This window comes from Sander vitreus, chromosome 3 (assembly GCF_031162955.1).
Source record: "Sander vitreus isolate 19-12246 chromosome 3, sanVit1, whole genome shotgun sequence".
Taxonomy (NCBI): Eukaryota; Metazoa; Chordata; class Actinopteri; order Perciformes; family Percidae; genus Sander; species Sander vitreus.
The window spans coordinates 19,099,520-19,118,739 of NC_135857.1; the positions used below are offsets into that span (position 1 = coordinate 19,099,520).

Genomic DNA, 19,220 nt, shown 5'->3' on the forward strand with positions numbered 1-19,220 from the left:
TTGGCTCAATTTTTCTGCGTTTTTCTCTCATTAAGCAAAATTTCACATTTACAAGTAAATGTCTACGTTGATTCCTGTCCCTTGTATATGCTATTATGCTTCACCTACTCAGATCTTCCTTGTCTACCCCACCCACACACACACACACACACACACACACACACACACACACACACCCCACCCTATCCCTCCTGGCCACCTGTTTCTGTGCTGTGTAGGTCTGCCAAAGTCTTCAGAGCAGGCCTACATTGAGTTTGAGAGCATTGAAGCCATAGTGAAGACAGCGAGCAGAACCAAGTTCTTCATCGAATTCTACTCCACTTGTCTGGAAGGTGAGAAGAACTCATTCACACGTACAGACCTCCAGCAGGAGATACAGCACATACAGGGTTTCTGTAAGACCGAGTGGATGTAGTAAAAAATGTATATGTTTCTTCTCTTGGTATCTTGCTCCCTCCCTCCCTCCCTATCTCAGGCAGTCAGTAAACCTTTAAACTCAAATCCATTTTTGACCTGTGCTGCATCCCCGCCTCCTGCCCACCATGCACTTTTGAATGAAACGCAATAGAAACATCTACCTTCTCTCCTTCCCACCTCTCCTCCCCACCGTGTTCCCTTTGTCCTCTCTCCCATCCACTCTGCCCTGCATTTCTCTCTCTCTCTCTGTCTCTCATCTGCAGAGTTTAAGAAGAGTTATGAGAACGACAGTCAGAGCAGTGACAACGTCAACTTCCTGCGCGTGGGCTGGTCCAACAAGCAGCTAACGACGCTCAAACCTCTTCTCTCAGAGATTGAGTACCTGCAGGACCAACATCTGCTGCTGACTGTGAAATCACTGGATGGATACGAGTCCTACGGTATAAAGAGAGTGTTTGTGGCTGTGGAATTCTTTGATGTTGTTTTAGTCTGTCAAGCAAGCAATGTGTGTGTGTGTGTGTGTGTGTGTTGTTCCCTGCTAGGAGAGTGTGTGTTGGCTCTGAAGTCTATGATTGGCAGCACAGCACAGCAGTTCCACACCTACCTGTCCCACCGTGGCGAGGAAACAGGAAATATCAGGGGGTCCATGAGGGTCAGAGTCCCCTCCGAAAGGATGGGAACCAGGGAGAGACTCTACGGTAATGCTCTGTATCTGTAACTGTGTGGTGATAGTCTGGTGTGCTGTGCAGACCCACAGGGAACTTGAACTTTAAGAGAGTTAAACAGACATCAATTAAAAGTAAAGATGTTCCGATACCAGTATCGGTATCGGCTCCGATACTGCCTAAAACGCTGGTATCGGTTTCGGGAAGTACTGGAGTTTATGCACCGATCCGATACCACGTAAGAAAGCCCTAAAGAAAAAAATACGTTAAAGTAGTTTATTTATGTTCTTTTTCCGTTATAACTGACTGTCAAACTGGATAATAGAAGAACGTTCTGTGGCATTCATGTTTCACAAAGAGTTTAACCTGAGCCAGACTGACAACAAAGATATAAATCATATCACATCCATACAGGGATAGTATACAGTTCTTAAAACATAATAAAATATATGACACACTAGTATCGGATAGGTACTCGGTATCGGCCGATACGCAAATTCAGGTATCGGAATCAGGAAGCAAAAAATGGTATCGGACCATCTCTAATTAAAAGGAATCAGCATTTCTAGCCAGAGAGGAGAGAAGATGTAAATGACGCAGTTGAGACAAAAGAAAGGACTTTTAAGCTTCAAGAATTTGTAGTCGTAATTCTCCAAATGATGCAGTTTGATGTTTGACTTGTGTTAAATTCTACAGCTATTTTAAATTGTATTTCAGAGTGGATCAGTGTGGACAAGGATGAGACGGGTGGACCTAAAGGGAAATCCACTTTGGTATCCAGAGTGGGACATGAATACGTCAAGTCAGTACACTCTACTCTTTTAATTTTGCACTTAATGTAGTTTTATAGTAAAAAGCTGAATGTTTTATTAAAATTTGCACACATCCTTCAGAGGAGATTATTCTACACACCACCTTTTTTGTTCTGTAATGTAGATATTTACATTTGATGTCCTCATAATCAAAGATAAAATGGGAAAAAAAATGCCATTGTTGACCAATTTAGAGATTGATGTTTTGCTTGAGTAGCATTTAACAGTAGTATTTTTTTTTTTTTAAACAGTTATTCCTTTTCTTTCTCCTTTATACAGTTTAATACACAGACATACCATCAGCATGTTGTATTTAAAAAATAATCATAATATTGTAATGAAAAAACTATTCATATCATGTTGGGCATTTGCCTGATGAAGAATGGTTGAAATGTTAACCTTTTGGGAGCTTTAATCTAGGTACTCTACACTTTTACCTTTTGTTGAATCTGATATCTTGCACCTTTCACCAGGGATGTGCACACAAACACCTTTCTGAATCCTCTGTTTTGTCCCACGTGCTGATGTTGTTGTTATGATGCAGGCCATCTGTGGTTCGTAAACAGCTTGGAGAGCTGGGAAAAGTCAGTGAGGAGGGAGAAAGGAGCAGCAAAGAGGAAACTGCTGCAAGGTACTGACACATTTATGTAGTTTATACCCACTGACCAGCAAATACACAAATTGAAGTAAACTACACAAAAGATACAACCTTGGACAATTTTTTGTTTTGGAAAGATCAACAAAGCATTTTTTCTAACCCTAACAAAAAGTGAAAACCATGAAACATAAAAAGTTAAGCCAGCAAGCCCTGTGTGTGTGTGTGTGTGTGTGTGTGTGTGTGTGTGTGTGTGTGTGTGTGTGTGTGTGTGTGTGTGTGTGTGTGTGTGTGTGTGTGTGTGTGTGTGTGTGTGTGTGTGTGTTGTGAAGGCCTAAACAAGATGTACCAGACGGTGATCCATCTATCTGCAAGAACAGCTACAATAATCCTGCCTACTACATCCTGGAGGGCGTTCCCAACCAGTCGGCAGCTGCTCTTTCGCCAGAGCTACTCCCATCTCCTACCTCCGCAAACCCCCAGCTAGCTAAAGCCCCTCCTCCCTCAGCTGGAGCTCGAACCAAACCCCCCTTTGTGGCCTCAGGGCCCTCTCACCCACGCAGACCCATGGCGGGGCACCCGGTCCGCGCTATTAGCGAGGAGGGCTCCTCAGAGGACGATGGAGGCGCCTGTGGAACAGGAGCGCAGGGGGTTGGTGTGGGAACGACAGTTGGAAGCACACTGAATCGACCCCCTCCTGACTTCCCCCCTCCTCCTCTCCCTAAGGGAGCCCTGGAGATGGTTGCAGAGGCCCCGTTCTCCAAACCTCGCCCTCTTTACCCAGACCTAGCCGAGGTCAGGATCCCAGCAGCCAGTCCTGCTGCCCCGCTGGCCCTCGGAGAGGGTTTTAGACGAGGAGGAGGAGTCGGACCAGGGGCATTGGACGACCAGTCGTGTTCTGTGCTCCAGATGGCAAAGACACTGAGTGAGAGTGAGTTTCCTGGGCAGCCTCCACGCGCTCCGTCTGCGCCGCCACCTGTTAGAGGGCAGCCGATGGGTTTAGGTCTGGACCCCTGCCGCACCTTCCCACCCAGAAATGCCATCACAGAGAGTATCGCAGAGGACATGCCTGAGGAGGTGAGCAGTTCATTTAAATTCTCATTCAGTGGCTCTTTCAAGGTTTTTTCTTTTACATATAATGCAATTATTAATGGTTTGGCAGGTGCAACGAGTGTAGCTGTGACTTGTTTGGGTTGTTATGGGTAGTGTCTCCATCCCAGTTTGTGTAGTATAGTTTTCTCACAAACCCAGAAGCTCTCTTCAACTAGGCTGTTACCCAGCTACGTAGCGATTTCATAGCATTTTACGTATGTTCATACAGTCATCTGTACGATTTCACCAAACCATCTTGATCCCTTTTCATCAAGGTTTTAGCGCTTCCTTTTTGGTGTGAAGAAAAATAGAGCCCATCCCAAGATGGCACTTTGTATCTTTGTCTAGTGACATTGTTGGCGTGCGTTCTGTGGGAGGTGTGACAAGCTGCGATGCTCCTTCATCCGTTTTTAGCTGATTCTGTGTTTCGTTTCCCCTGCACAGGCACTTTGGGGAAGCAGTAGCTCGTCTTTGTCTGTTGGGGAATCCTCAGTGGGGGAGTGGTTGCAGAGGCTGGGGCTGGAGAGGTATGAGCAGGGTCTTCTACACAACGGCTGGGACGACCTGGAGTTCCTCAGGTGCATACACTCACACTCAGAAATGTTGACAGTCACGCTCTAGTGGTGGGATTAATAATACATCTCTACTGTTAATATTTTGAGTAAACCATTACTGTTAATGAATAATTAATTAGTAAGGCTTGTTTTTCCAGTGACATCACTGAGGAGGACCTGGAGGAGGCGGGAGTGCTCGACCCCGCCCACAAGCGAATCCTGCTGGAGAGCCTCAGGCAGCAGCAGCAGCAGCAGCAGAAATAAACTGTTTCAAACTGGTCTATGACTGGTCCAAACCGGCCTGGTACCAGAACCGGGTCCCAAGAGGCCAGATTTCAGCTGAACTGAACTGAGCTGAGCTGGAATGTGCCAATTAATGCCAGACTGTGCCTTCTGAGAGAAATTGCACTCTATTTGTACTTTAAAAAAAACCTTGTAGAACCACCATGGTTTTTCACATGTAATGTATGTGCGTTGTCGTTGTCGTAGAGGTGGCCTTATTTAATGAGAATCATGTCAGTCCTTTAAGCGTCACTACATAACCCTCGGCTTGAAACCTAGTGAGAAGATGCAGGATGAGATAATATTATTCTGGACAGATAGAATTGAAGATATAGAGCAGCAGATGCCTTGATGTTGTACCATCACTTCTGACATGTAGCTTCAAGCTAGCGTTAAAGCTTGTTTGTCTTGCTTTGTCCTGAGAAACTTTAACTGAGGAGTGACTGAAGACTCTGCAGCTATGGGGAATGCAGACTTTCAAGTATAAAAAAAGGGTAATGTCAGCCCACAGCTCGGGCACAGGAACATCCTCGCTTCTGTGACGGAGGCAGACAGGAAGTGGTGACAGGAGAGGAGCTAGCCCTGACTCATGTCAGACTGAAGCCAGCTCCACTTGCATTTTCTCAAATTTGTACTTTTGTGATGATGTTTGTGCCACTGTTGTTTAAATGGTGACATTTATTGTCTGTGTCTCTGCATGTGTTTGTTTTTATGTTCTATTTTTTTATGATAAAGGGAATATGGAGCAAACCAACCAAACTGGTCCTGTTGGAGCTAAGAATGCATATTTCATAACATAGCATAAAAGGACTGTGTTAGCCATCAGCACCCCCCTGGTGTGTGATTTGTTCAATCAACACTCAACACTTACATTTCAGCTTTTCTTTTTAGTAGATTATGTTATAAGAAGTTGAGACATTTTTTTTTCTTCAAAAATCTGTAAGTGTCCTTAAACATTGACAAATGACCCATGCAGCATACAGATTCTGTATTTGGTTAATTGGCCAAAAAAAATCAAGTAGATAAGGTTATACAATCACAAGTATACATGAGGTGATGAATGCCGTACCAAAGGAAAATATTTCTCTGGTTTTACCCAGCACATTTCTCATGTTCCCGATTTCATTGTCTCTGAGGACATTTCATTTCAATTTACAGAAAACAGCAAATCTTATTTTAGTATTATATATGACCCAGGTTTGATGGGCTTTATGTCACATCTTTCACTCATTTCATTTTAAATTGTGTAAATTGAGTGTTCAGGGAATTGGTTAACATAGCCAAATAGATTTACTAATGATTATTATACATGAGATTTACTAAGCCATTTTATTGTCATTTGTAAATTTTGTCAAAAAAAACATTTTCCGTATAATACAGTCCAGATTTTTTTTTTTTTTTTTTTAAGACATATTTTGTACAGGTGGTAGAAGATGTCTCCTCTAATGATACACTAAAAACACAAAAGTCATGTTTCTGCAGGGCACAGATGGTTTGAGGGCTGTTGTTGATCCCTGATGTAACCAGCAGGTGGTGCTGCTACTTCAAAAACCTCATCAGTAGATGCTGACTGGAAACTGGGAAAATAAGACACAACCAAGTCATGTTCAGTGAAAGGATTTGGTTTGTTTATATATTGTTCTTGAATAGTTAAATATCAGAGAGTTAACTTACCTGCGAGTGTTGAAAATGCCTTCATTTGTTCTTAATTTAATTCCTGCCGTCTCTTCTGCCCGTGAGACTAAGCCAAACCGATAAACCAGTTTATAATTGTTTTAGGAGAGGCTGACGTGGCCTCAAAAGTAGAACTCTGTACTCTCAATTAATGTGTTTTTGCATAATTGGGACTAAATATGCAATGGTAGCAGTTTCATTCATGTCTGTTTCACCTGCTAATTTTGCTTGTGACCCAAAACACATCCTTGAATTCTGTTTCCCGCATACAACCTTTGACTTAGCAACTTGCCTGTTATGTGTCGTACACTTTGTCTAATTTTCTAACAGCTAAACAACCTGTGTGTGTGTGTGTGTGTGTGTGTGTGTGTGTGTATGTAAAAGAGATGTGCCATTGTTGTTTTCTCTGACACACTAAATGTTACCTTGTTCCTTTATGTAGTCACCTCTTTTGGTTATGTTAAGTTAATGTAAGTTGTTTGCCCATGTCATTTTTTTTTTTTCAATTAAAATCTAATATCTTTCCTTATTTACTCATTCTCTTCTTTTTGTTGTGGTCTGCAGGGAAAGCTGAGAGGATTAAATAGTTATGGTCCGTGAGCTCTAGACCTGCCTCACTAAAGAAAAGGGAAAAAGTGTACGGTAAAATAAAAATAAGTGACAGTCATTTCAGTTTTTATTGAACCATAATTTCAGGAGCACGTACCTCTAGTGTTCATGAAAACAGCTTTGTTAGTTTCTGAGGTCTGCACATAACACACAACACTCTGATCACTCTGTTACACACAAGAAACCAGATCATTAAACGCATCACGTAGTGCTTCCATAATGTAGATTTATTAGAATATTCAGAGTAGTGCTATAACTTCTCATTCACTAGAGCTTCTGTCGATTCATAGTTTTCATGGACGTGTTGGTCTGTGAGACACAGGTGCTCCGCAATGAAATAAATCTGTAAAGCAACATGAAATTAATAAACAAAAGGCTACCTAATATTTATATTACTAATTACGGAATTTACAGTCACAAAATTTCATGGAACAGTCCAAAGAAATGTGTGGGTTTCCTCACTGACATAATAAAGAATATTAATAAATACACTTTTTTTGTTTGTTTTTTTTTCCTTTTCGAGTAGAGTAAACCAAGTCAGTTCTTGTTACAGTGATTTGCTACAAAATGAAATAGAGATGTTACACAAGCAACTTCGCAAGCAAAAAAAAGATAGAGATCAACAGAAACTAAATGATGGTATTAATGGACACACAGTATAAAACTCCAGTAACTGTCTCCATCTCTCTATATTGCCAACATTTGACCAGCTTGCGTTGCAACTCTCAGAAAGATGGTCCCATATTTCTTCGGCTGTGGGAGAGTTAATGAAAACAACTGATGAAAGATTCAGAGTGGGTGATGAGTTGTTGGTCTGTTAGAGTTCATACCACAGACTGAAGCAACAAACTCATTTGTTCCCATCAGTCCAGCGGGAGAATCATAAAAAAAACTCTTCAGTCAGTGATGAAAGTGAGAAACCAGTTGTAGTACTGTACGATGATACCCACAGTACAAGTCTGTTATAATTAGATTGACACAGTTGTAGGTCACACTCTGCCTTGTGTAGAGCTACATCTTTTCACCTCTCTCTACCCAAAGAACAGACCAGGAAACTGCAGGAGCCTCAAGATCTCTGTCCCTCTTTCCCTTGCTGAATTTTAACAAAGTACCCACTGTTTGAAAGAGAAAGGCATATTGGGACAGAGAGAGTGAAGGGATAGGACCTAAAAGCCTGGGGGGGTGTCACATTGAGGATGAGAATGTGGGAGTCAGGACTTGATACAGTAAAGAAGGAAAAAGGGATGAACTGGGGAGGTGTCTGGTCTTGGCCCGGCTGCTCTAATTGGATTTTGGGGTGCTCTGCTCTGCTCTGCAAAGAGGTTTAGGGGGGACTCTGTTCCTTTCTGGTGAGAGTATGTGTGTCAGGGGAGCTTAGAAGAAGTTGTGCTTGAGGGTAAAAGTTTGTTTTGTTTCCACAGCAGAGACTTGAGCGTGATGTTTAGATTTCTGCTTTAAACTTGTACCTGATCGCCATGCTCATCAGAGCTGCCGCTATGGCTGGCCAAGAGTCTGCAATGCAGCGAGTGTGGGAATGTGAGTTTATAAGAGGCAAGAAAGACTGAAAAGACAAAGTGAAAAAGACTGTGTATGCGTGTGTTTATCAGTCAAAGCAGTTCTGATTGGGCGACACACAATCATCCTTTTGACGCTCTGAAGTTCAAGGGCCTGTACATGAAGAGTGTCGCATCAATAAATAGAGTGTGTCTTAGTTTTATCTGAGGAAATCTGATTTCTTGTCAATCTGTATGAACACATCTGAGAGTGAAAGTGAAGAGTCATTGCAGGAAGAAGACTGACCATGTCCAGAGTTTTGCAGGTGCAGTTGCATATTTTTTTTAGGGTGAGAGATGGTGTCCAAACCTTTGACTTTATTATCTTTGAATCAGTTTGACACAGGATACTTTTTTTTTAGAGAAGAACCGAAGGCCTCACTGAACTACAGCAGACTACACCAGTGAATTCAGTGTTATAATGGGTATGTCTGACTCTCAACAAAAGCTGGAAATTCCTCACTGTTCCAGTAGACAGCATAATGTTTGTCTCTCATTTCCTCTTCCTCTGTGCTTCAGAACAGGTTCGTCTTGATGGTGGGGTTGGGTTTTCTGTGGAAGGAGGACAGGACTCCAGCAAAGGGCCCGGTCATACTGTCCGCCGGCTGCCAGGCCTTCAGAATCTCCTGAGTCTGGGTAGCAGGTTGGGCAACGGCTGGGTTGGACGGCCCCAGACTGGACCAGCTGGGCGGCTTCAGCCCCTGGAGAACCGGAGAGCTGGAGGTGTTAACGTAGCCGCTGTTTACAGGAGCCGGGCTGGGGCTCAGGCTGGCGGGGCTGCCCAAGTTTCCATTGGCCGAGCCCGGCAGGGAGGCCGTGCTGTCAGGTGTAGGGCTGCAGGTGGATTCTTTGGACTCATCATCATCGGATGAAGATCTCAGCTCTCCGCCCTTCTTCCCTCCAGAGCTGCTGCTGGAGCTGCTGCCCGTGGTGCCACCAGAGCTGTTGGCTTTGGCGTTGGCCGCACGCTCCTGCTTGCGAAACTTTGCACGTCTGTTCTGAAACCACACCTGTTAACGCAGACAGAGGTAACATTAATAGATAGATAGATAGATAGATAGATAGATAGATAGATAGATAGATAGATAGATAGATAGATAACATGAACATGTCAGACAGAAGTAAATTCTAAGTAAAAGGTTTTCCTTTGCTGAAGTTGTGTATAATGTGTTCTACCTGAAACTTTCTTCAGGTATAAGAAAGCAGAAGAACAAACGCCTGTTCCTCTCACCTGTACCCTCGCCTCGGTCAGGTCTATCTTCAGCGCCAGCTCCTCTCGGGTGTAGATGTCCGGATAGTGTGTCTCGGCGAAGACCCGCTCCAGCTCCTTCAGCTGGGAGCTGGTGAAGGTGGTCCTGATGCGCCGCTGCTTCCTCTTCTCGTTCAGGCCGGAGGGGTCCGAGAAAAACTTGTAAGGGACTGTGAGGGGAAATTTTATATCCGATTAGTGGTCGAAAAACAACATTTGAAAAGGTCTGACCGGCACTTTAATATCGCAGAGGCCGTGGATCACAGTAACGCGGAATGGCCCTGCGTAAATGAAACAGGACCCGTCTTAACTCGTTTAACGGCTTTATGAAGAAATCTTTCATAATCAACTGTTTTCGTCAGTCAACTACCTACTGTATGTGTAGGCCTACGGTAGCCTAGTTAGTGGTTGAAGGCGGATTAGTTTATTGATAATAATTTATTGCATTTTGTTCATTAGAATCATTAGAATAGGCGGAAGGCCAAATTTATAACAAAACGCTAAAAAGGAAATATCGGCTTCACGAAGCTGGTTCATTCATACGTTTTACATTTTTATTCTATTTAGCCTAAACAGGTATTTTTGTTTTATAATGTCAACTGGGAGTTTTGTGCCTTTTACATTGAAGAAGAAGAATTTAGCCCGATTTAGCCTCAAATTAGTTAGGCCTGTAGGCGTTTTATTTAGGCTATCGAATTTATAAAATACAATAAAAAAATACCATTTTTGATTCAGCTGCATGAACAGAATGTCACTTTGCAACTACAATTTATTTTGGAGTTAGGTCTCGGCTTAATGTCACAACCGGTCACAACACATAAAGCGAGCATTTCAGTTTCTAAGCCTGTCCAAAAAAAAAAATGGATATTGGGTTTAAATCGTAAATGTAATTTAAATTTAAGAATTTGACACAATTATGGTTGGGAAATGAATAATTGCACAGCACATTATGGGCCAACAGGTGTGCGTGTCATTCGTCAAGGTTGATTTCGATTTTATTTAGACGATTTATTATTATTATTATTATTATTATTAGGCCTAGCAAAGTCTTCTGATTTTTTGTAGATTGACGCGTGCATATAGGCTATACTGTCAAAATTAGTATAGATAATTAGTATAGTTTTATCTTTAAAAATCTCTGCGCTTTTTAAAGTCATCATTAAAAAATTTAATACCATTAACATGTGAATTATAACATTGCTTTAGCATGCAGCTGTCTCTCTCTCCATAAATTCATGTTTTGCAGTGCAAGAATGAAGTCTATATTGAGATAAAAATCCATTTAAACCATTTAGGCCTTAAACTGTATGGTTAGTTCATCAATAAAGAAAAAATGACAGTTGACAATTAGATGTCGTCCCCCCCCCTGTTTTTTTATGTGATAGAAGCAGTTCGTCGCCGTTCAAGCCAGAGAAAACGATAAGGACGACAAAATGTAGCCTACTGCTTCTATTCTTTTCTCGCTTGATAATTATAAGCCTAATGAGCATCATCCCATAACCTTTCTCTATATCCCTGCAGACCTTCAGACCTGTAGGCCTACCTGAGGAGTAAGGTGTGGGCTGGTGCTCTCGCAGGGCTCCCAGGGTGCAGCTGGCCGTGCTGAGCGGAGTGCAGCCTGGGTTGGAGAAGGGTCCGCTCCGGATCGGGTTGTACTGGAAGGAGCTGGCCTGGCTGCAAGAGCTGAAGTCCGCGTAAGCCGACGCTTCCATGGCCGCCATGCAGGAGTCATAGGAGTTCAGATAGGAGTAATCCATCTTATACATGGAGATGAGCCGGTGCAAACACCGGTCTGCAAACTAAAAACGACGAGGGGAACTCTGAGCAGAGAGGTTTGGGTGTGTCTCTAGCCGCCTTTTATTTTAGCAGATAGAGTGATATTGTTCAAACCAGTTGGAGTTGGTCTGTCTCTCCAGTATCTCTCCAGTAGCCTATCTCTTGGTTCGTCTCTTCAAAACTCCTGTCAGCTTTGTGGTGTAGGCCTATATCTCACTGTCACAGGGCTGTTGTTCGTGTTTCTTGGTAAATAATCCAGATGTTTTCGCTTTTCTCTCTACAGCTCTTCACTCTCCTGTTTTCACTTTCTCCTGCTCCTGCTTTTCTCTCTGCGGTTTTCCTCCCTGGACTGCAGTTCGCTCTGCTCTCGCGCTCCGTTTGACAGCGCGCTGCTGCTCGCGCAGTGTTTATAATAAACTTGGCAGAGCGCGAGACAATAGCGAGGCGGTGGTCTAGTTTCCATGACAATGCCACCAGTGAGTGAGCGTGGACACGGACGGCCCCCCTCCCACCACTGCTCGCTGCACCGCCCACGCGCTCCAGAGCATCGCGAGCTCGCAGGTGTCAGCAGAGTTTAATCCTCAGTCTAAAAACCAACGGCTTCTTCATTTAAAACAACATAAAAACGTTATAATGTGTAATAATGTTATAATGCTTGCTTTATCGGACGTTTCCAATTCTGGTGAGTCAAGTCGTTTCCAATTCTGGTGAGTCTGAAGTTATATCAGCGATATGACCAAAAGCAAGCCTCAATCTCTTTCAATTGCCATTTATTTTACATCTAAAGCTAAAAACTGCGTTTATAATGCGTTTAATCAGCTCACAAACCCTCCATGTCTAAATAAGGACCATTTTCAGCCAAGACAGGCACTTCTGTGCTTATCGTCTCCCCCTACGTTAGGCCTATTTCCCCTCTTTTTCTACAATAGCCTAGTGAAAAGATAAATGTTATTCCTTTTGAAAAGCCATCCTGGAAGAAGGCTGCACTAAATGGGACTTTTGGGGTTTGAACTCCAGAATATGAATGTAGGCTATAGCCTACTGTTTGGTCTATGTCTATAAGCCTGTAGAGATTTAAAACAATGAATATAAAGGAGCAATATTCGCTCGGTTTGGCACTGTAATTTGCCCGATGGGCCTTTTGGACGCATCCTCAAGAAAACACACTTAGAAAATATATAGCCTACTTTCGCTGTTCTGGGATAGTCTGATTATTTTATAGGCCTACAATTAGTTTATGCTGAAACAGTAGGCTATAATTAATAGCCTATATTAACATGTGACTAAAATGCATCATATGAGCAGGTGCAGTTTGAGCCCCAAATAATGCTCCGTAGCCGGTCAATATAGTTTTACTGCCCCTCAAACGGCTCGTGGAAACAACTGCAGCTCAGCCACAGAAGTCTTTATGTGGGGGAAAATGTCCAGATGTGACGGTGATTGGTGAGATTAAAAGCTTGATTTGATTCCGATCACTTTTACGGAAATGTCACCAGAGTGAGCGTCGCTTTGATGTATAGGACTAGAGAGGGAATTGGCTGCGGAGACAACTGAGCAACCACGACAGGCTAACCATAAACGCATTGACGCTTCATAAATTGGTTTAAGTTTATTGTTCGGTGTCATACAATGTGATAAGTCATATCCCACACGGCCCCCATATCTCTCTCTCTCTCTCTCTCTCTCTCTCTCTCACACACACACACACACACACACACACACACACACACACACACACACACACACACACACACACAAACAGAAGCTTGAAACCTGTAGTCGCGCGCTCCATGCAGTTTCCAAATCTGGTGCTATTTAAAAAACATGACGGCTGCATTTCAGGCTCTGTTCAGGAAATTAACAGGCGTTTTATTAGTGGATACACTTCACAAATATAACCCACAAACAAAAATTCCGTTTCACGAGAAATTAATTAGGTTTGGCTTGTGTACGAGCGCTCAGTTGTGCGCACTCGTATCTCTGCTTGACCAGTGACTGCATGATGATGCTCCTTAATGTCATTAACCCACCAAACGCGCGCGCATGCGTGCATTTGCCGCGCTGTGCACTTCAACCACAAATAAGTATAAATAATAAGATTTGTTAAAGGGTTTATTGTGTGGTTGGTGAGAGCTGGTGGATGTTTGGGGCGGGGCGGCACGCGGTGCTCCTGTTGATACAGTTGTTCGTCTTTTGCTGATGTTGGCTTGCAGTTCTGGTTGAACATCACTCATGTCTGTCGCTGTGCCCGAGTCTCACGAAGGCCAGACACAAGAGCTCTCTGAGCACCCTTACTGGAATAGTATGCCTAGGTCTACGGTGTTGGGCTATATCAAAATATCGATGTTTTAGACCCAGAACTGGGCTAATGGGCTTATAGGCTACTGTAAGTAAGTAGCCTAAGTAGGTTATAGGTCTCGGTAAATTGACTATGCTACCGCAGACTCGACTCATAAGACACCATGCCGTTGGATTAGCGTAGTGAAAAAAAAGGGTTCTCATAAGCTACTGCAACGCCAACATAGCCCATTGTTCTGTGTGATTCCTGATCCATATAGCCTATTTTTAAAGCCACATAAAATAAATATAGCCTAGGCTACATTTTATAAGCCTGGTGGTTTTTTTGTCTCGCACATTAACCAGTCAGCTCCCAGGCCAACGCCGTCTGTTGTGTGTCCTCGTCCCGTCTGGTGGGTTCAGAGGTGAGTTTACCGAGAAACTTAAACTGTTTCAAAAGTTAAACTCTCCAGGCCGTTTCTGCCTCTCAAAAAAAAGAGCAGCCAGGAGCGACCCTAGCTCTCCCGCTTTTAAGAATATAAACTTTAATCCCTTCAAAGAGGGGACCGGTCTCTTCCAGGCCACTAATCCGCCCTATAGTGCTCCAGCGCAGGGGGAGACTTCTCCTCTGCGGAGGCTTTAACTTTGGACTTTTACATTCATGGGCGATTTGACGGAAACAGTAACGGGGATCTTTGGCATTCATGACGTCTGAGTCAACAGAGGGGGACACAATGGTCCCCTAGAGGCTCCTGAGGGCCCCTGAGAGAGGAACCCCGACTATAGGGATTATAGGCCCATGGAGGACTGGGTTATTAGGGGGAAATCTTATGGACACACTTAACATAGGCTGTCCGTTTCTAATCGGAGTTATGATTGATTTAACATCAAAGGATCAATTCACTTTAAATCAACGACACAGTGTGTCGTTGATTTAAAAGCGAGAGCAACATTATTACATGTTAAAACATTAGGTTGTAATGGCTATAAGCGATTAAAACCATTAAGCAATTAACCACAAGTTCCTATATGGGAATAATGAAGGAAAACATATAGCCTACTGTAAACCCAGATTTAGTAATTATACTTCTTATTCTTTCATGTTTTGTTAAAAACCATATTCATTACTAAATCAATTAGATGTTCGTAATAATCTTCTTAAGTATGCAGTGCACAGATCATATTAAGCCGAGATAACTAAGGACGTTATGGTTCTGTAGGGGAGAGGCGGGGTCACTTAAAGTATTTTTTAATAATGTTATGTTAATGTTTTGGGTGTGAATTTATGTTATCTGGGTTTTAGTTATGTATGGCTGATTTAGTGTTCATGTATATGTACATTTATTGTTGCACCACGACCGAGACCCGGGTGGGGACTGATGGCGTCTGGGCAGTGATATGTTCAGTGGCTCAATTACAGATTGGAAATCAGTAACTCTGGCTCCCGAGTGAAACTTTCCACACAGTATCTAATATTGGAAAGTTACATTGTTTGTGTATAGTGTTCTCATCTGTTTTATTGGAATACATTTATTGAATACATAATTCTTAAAGTCGTACTCACATAAAGGAAAATAAAAATATTTATATAAACAAATAATTTCTCTAGTAATGATGTGTAGCCTAATGTTTTATATTTGTTGTGTTTCTTGGAATTTTTAAAGCTATAGTGCGTAGTTTCTGCCTCCCCCATGAGACATTCTAAGTAATGACAACAAAATGGTCAGCGTGTACACATGATACACGCCTTCCGTGATCGCGCACCACCCCCACCCGTCCTCCACTAGTTGCTAGTAGCCAAGGAGGACACGGAGGATCAAAAAACATGATGGACTCTTCAGAAGAGGTAATTATCTTCACTCGATTTTCTGCGCGCAAGAGTCGCCTGACCACACCAGTTTCTGAACATAGCCATACTGAGAAATAGAGAGAGAGTTGTGTGGAGCTGATAGTCTTAATTAGCTTTGTATCAACTCATTTGGCAATGGCTTGGATGTTCATTAATATAAAAAAGTTCTGCATGCTTATTTTAAACAACAAAATAATTTGTTTACTAATGATTTTTAGTAATGACTACTAATGTACACTTGATTTGTGTACTGCATCAACTTACTGCTCTGTGTTAATACAACTTGACCTGGTAAGTTTCACCTTAGACGGTTTAAGGCAACGGGTTTCCCTGCAAATTTCTAGTAAAGTCAACTAATTCGGGATAACAAGGCCTACCACAGCATGAAGAATACTTCAAAATATAAGTATAATTACTTAGTCGTTATATAATCGGAAGATCTGTGTTTTGTCGTTATATTTTCCCTTGATTAATGAATTTAATTTCTCTGTTTCAACGTCAATCTTCCTTATTTAATTTTCTGATGAATCATAAATAACTATGCCTATTAACCAGGGTGTAAAGCCTGACCTAAACATTTTTCTGCGCTGTGATCGTAAAATGTAGCCTATTATTCCGAAAAAAATACAAATAAATAAAAACAGCAGTAGGCCTTATATTAATCGTCCTGTATGTCCTAGGGCATATTAAACACGAAAGGGGCGTGATCTGTAGAGAAATCCTAATTAAATTTCTAACATTTGTTCCCCCTCTGCTCCCATCTTTTCTGCCACTGTAATTGTTAATGATGGTCTTCAACCCCAAAGACACCGACTGGAGATCTGAGGGGCTGGAGGCAGATTGGCTTTAACGACGCAAGCAGTAGGATAACTTGTGTTTGTCAGAGTGGTGTGGGTGTAGAGACTGGCCTCTATGATTGATGTCTGATGGCCCTGATGGAGAGATGAAGAGGTGTATGGATAGAGACAGGGCATAAGAGATGAGTGAAAGATGGGACAGCGGCGACACTGGTTTAAAGAAAAGCCACGCGGGAGGCCCCAGCCCGGTATCTGTCCAGTGACACGCGGTGGTGGTCTGAAAACCAAGTGAAGCTGTCAGTCACAGAGAGAGCCTGCCAGCTCCATCCATCATGAAAGCTCAAAGAAGAACATGTCCCGTATGCCGAAAGCCGTTGTCCTGCTTTAGACCGAGGCAGCTATTGATCCTCATCTGGATAAGGCCTACTCTTTGTCGAGCTTTGTAAAACTTGCAGTTAAATGCGCACATTAGCTACTGTTAATAGGCTATATATTTATATTGTATTAAGAGTTAATTTAAGTCAGTGCCACTGCTCGATCATGTAGAAATAGAGTCAAACTGATTTTACATTGCAAGATGTGAGCATAATGGTTGCTGTACAGCTGCTGCAATAAAATGCAACCAGGGGGACAAAAAAGAAAGAACTGGGCACATAGACCTCATGTTGAAAATTTAAATAGATATTTTTTAATTTATTTAATGTAGAATATCCTGTTAACTATTTTTGATGATATGACCCTGATAACTTAATTATTAACAATTGTAATAGGTCAAATTGATTTAATAGGCCAATTGAAATGATTTGCCTATAGCCCAGGTTTCATACATTCTTGAATTTAGCTGTTGTGCAAATTGAATTATTCGCTGAATTATTAGACCTATAGCCAACCATGATAGATAGGATGTGGATAGCATGAACAGTGAAGTGTGTTTTCCTTGCACTGTATCACGTTATAAATGAGTCCCCTAATGCTAATTTAATTGCCACCTGTGCGTAGTTTGCGCACAAGCAAAATACTCTCTCACTCTCTCTCTCTCTCTCTCTCTCTCTCTCTCTCTCTCTCTCTCTCTCTCTCTCTCTAACACACACACACACACACACACACACGGTTTCATCGTCGTTATAACAGATAGTCTTGATATTTGTAAAAACTTTGTAAAGACTAACCATATTATTTAATTAATAGGACCCATAGCCTACTTCTTTTTCATTTGCTACAACTTCATCCAAGGCAAGTGTTATCTACACAGCCGAGCAGCCAGCTTTCCGCCTGCAGTGTCACTAAAATGTGTCGTGTCATCGCCCCTCTTAAGATCCTCGTCCCTCGGCGGTGAATTTGATTGCGCATAAAATATAATCAAAAATCACAGATCCTGCCGTTAACATCGGCCTGCGTCTTTAAGGCAGCGAAGGTTGGCGGTGCATTTGATTTGCCCGGTGATGGATGAGAGACGGTGCAGGAGGGAGGAGGGTGGTGGGACAGGGGCCGGGGGTCCCGTCGGTGCGCCTGTCCCCGCATTTCAATCCACAATTACCGGAATGTACCGTGACGCTTCGGCTCAAGACGACGGCGTGCATCTAACCGGGTTAGAGCAACAGCACCCAGTGTAGTAACATTCAACTCTTCACTCAGGTAGTGTTGATACGTGGGGCCGTAGTCTATATTACAGGAGGAAATAAAATAAAACATTGATATAAATTTAAGCTACAAATATATATTTTTTAAATCCCTTAATAAAATGATTTTTCAGTCGAGGCTATTTTGACCTTTATGTGGTCAGCTGTGATCTATGCCAAAGTGCATCACCTAAGAGAAGTTAAAGGCGTTAATGTAATGCATAATGATAATGAAATAGCACAGAGGCAAACATCCCCAAATCATCAGAACATATAGATTAAAATTGCACTTGTATGCTTATAGGACATGTACAATCTCATCATATTGCACCAATTTGTCATGTTTAAAATATTATCATTGGGACGTGCCTGCTAGAGAAACCACTGGGCTCACTGAAGAGCATCATATTGGATCTAATGACGTCAATGAAGTTTAGTCAAAAATCCACAAATGTTATCAGATTGGATACATATTATCAGATTGGATTAAAAACTTGAAGTACGACACAGTCCAATATGACCAAAATAATTGTCCAGCACAAAGGTTCATCGAGCTGAAATTTCGTCAATTGCCCAAAAATGTGGCCATTAATTTTAACCCATCAAATTACACTCACGCTAATTTAAGTCCACTCTAATATCAATTCAACATACATTTATCAGCCGGAATATGACGCAGACCAGCTGCGGTTATTCACATGCTGCGTACATCTCTCCACTGCGGCACCAGACCTGTATTATCCTAATGGATAACGGCATGTTACTTAAAAAAGAAGCTTTTTAGGATAAAAACCAGGTCCCGGGAGACCACAGTACACACACACACACGCACACCACAGCTGGAGCAGCGAGGGATGGCCGCGCGCAGGAGAGCTTCTCCAAACACGCTAATTAGATCTCGAGCTCTGGCCCCGCGCTCTGAAAGCAGCCCAGCGGCGGGGTTCGCGGAGCTGTGGAAAGTTAATTGAATTAAATTCCCTCTAAACTAATTAGGCTGCAATCTGCCACGCGAGCTGTCCCTGAGCAAGGTTCGAATTAGGCGGAATGGATTCTTTCCTTTTCTTTAAAAGAAAGGAAGGCAGACTGGCGTGTTTTTGGTGGGGTCCTTTATTTGTCTTTTATGCTAATTCTCCCAGGGGACTGTCACGTGATTGCCTTGCGGTAACCGGACTGCATCCGGTCGGTGTGTGCCACCCTTGTCCACAGGTCCATCCCCGAACCACAACAAAGACACCATGCTGTAAGCCCATACGTTAACACAAGAGCCAAGAGTATCATTTGAGCAAACATGTAAAACCTAAATAAAAAGGTTTGATAAAGGTGCTGCTTTACTGCTGCATGAACGAGAAGCATCTTTAAAGCTGAGATGTCCGAGGTAATGGAAGTGAAATCGATCGCTT

General features: G+C 42.5%; 2 protein-coding genes and 1 long non-coding RNA gene across 3 annotated transcripts in view; 2 read left to right on the plus strand and 1 right to left on the minus strand.

Moving 5' to 3' along the window:
* Positions 1-6,620, plus strand: part of inppl1a (inositol polyphosphate phosphatase-like 1a) — a 27,128-nt gene extending 20,508 nt beyond the window's left edge. Inside the window, exons 20-27 of the mRNA XM_078246375.1 lie at positions 219-332; positions 681-857; positions 960-1,115; positions 1,800-1,884; positions 2,439-2,525; positions 2,822-3,566; positions 4,026-4,159; positions 4,294-6,620. Coding sequence (XP_078102501.1) covers positions 219-332; positions 681-857; positions 960-1,115; positions 1,800-1,884; positions 2,439-2,525; positions 2,822-3,566; positions 4,026-4,159; positions 4,294-4,399 — 1,604 coding nt within the window. The 3' untranslated portion in view covers positions 4,400-6,620. The remainder of the gene's footprint in view (positions 1-218; positions 333-680; positions 858-959; positions 1,116-1,799; positions 1,885-2,438; positions 2,526-2,821; positions 3,567-4,025; positions 4,160-4,293) is intronic.
* A 2,060-nt stretch (positions 6,621-8,680) lies between these two features.
* Positions 8,681-13,042, plus strand: LOC144515493 (uncharacterized). Its single transcript, XR_013501748.1, has 3 exons — positions 8,681-9,281; positions 9,446-9,664; positions 11,024-13,042. It is a non-coding gene; the product is annotated as an uncharacterized LOC144515493 (long non-coding RNA).
* Positions 8,690-11,436, minus strand: phox2a (paired like homeobox 2A). Its single transcript, XM_078246376.1, has 3 exons — positions 11,046-11,436; positions 9,437-9,672; positions 8,690-9,263 (listed from the first exon to the last, which is right to left on the minus strand). Exons 1-3 carry the CDS (start codon positions 11,266-11,268, stop codon positions 8,769-8,771), a joined length of 954 nt encoding a protein of 317 aa, XP_078102502.1. The 5' UTR covers positions 11,269-11,436; the 3' UTR covers positions 8,690-8,768.
* Positions 13,043-19,220: the final 6,178 nt, after the last annotated feature.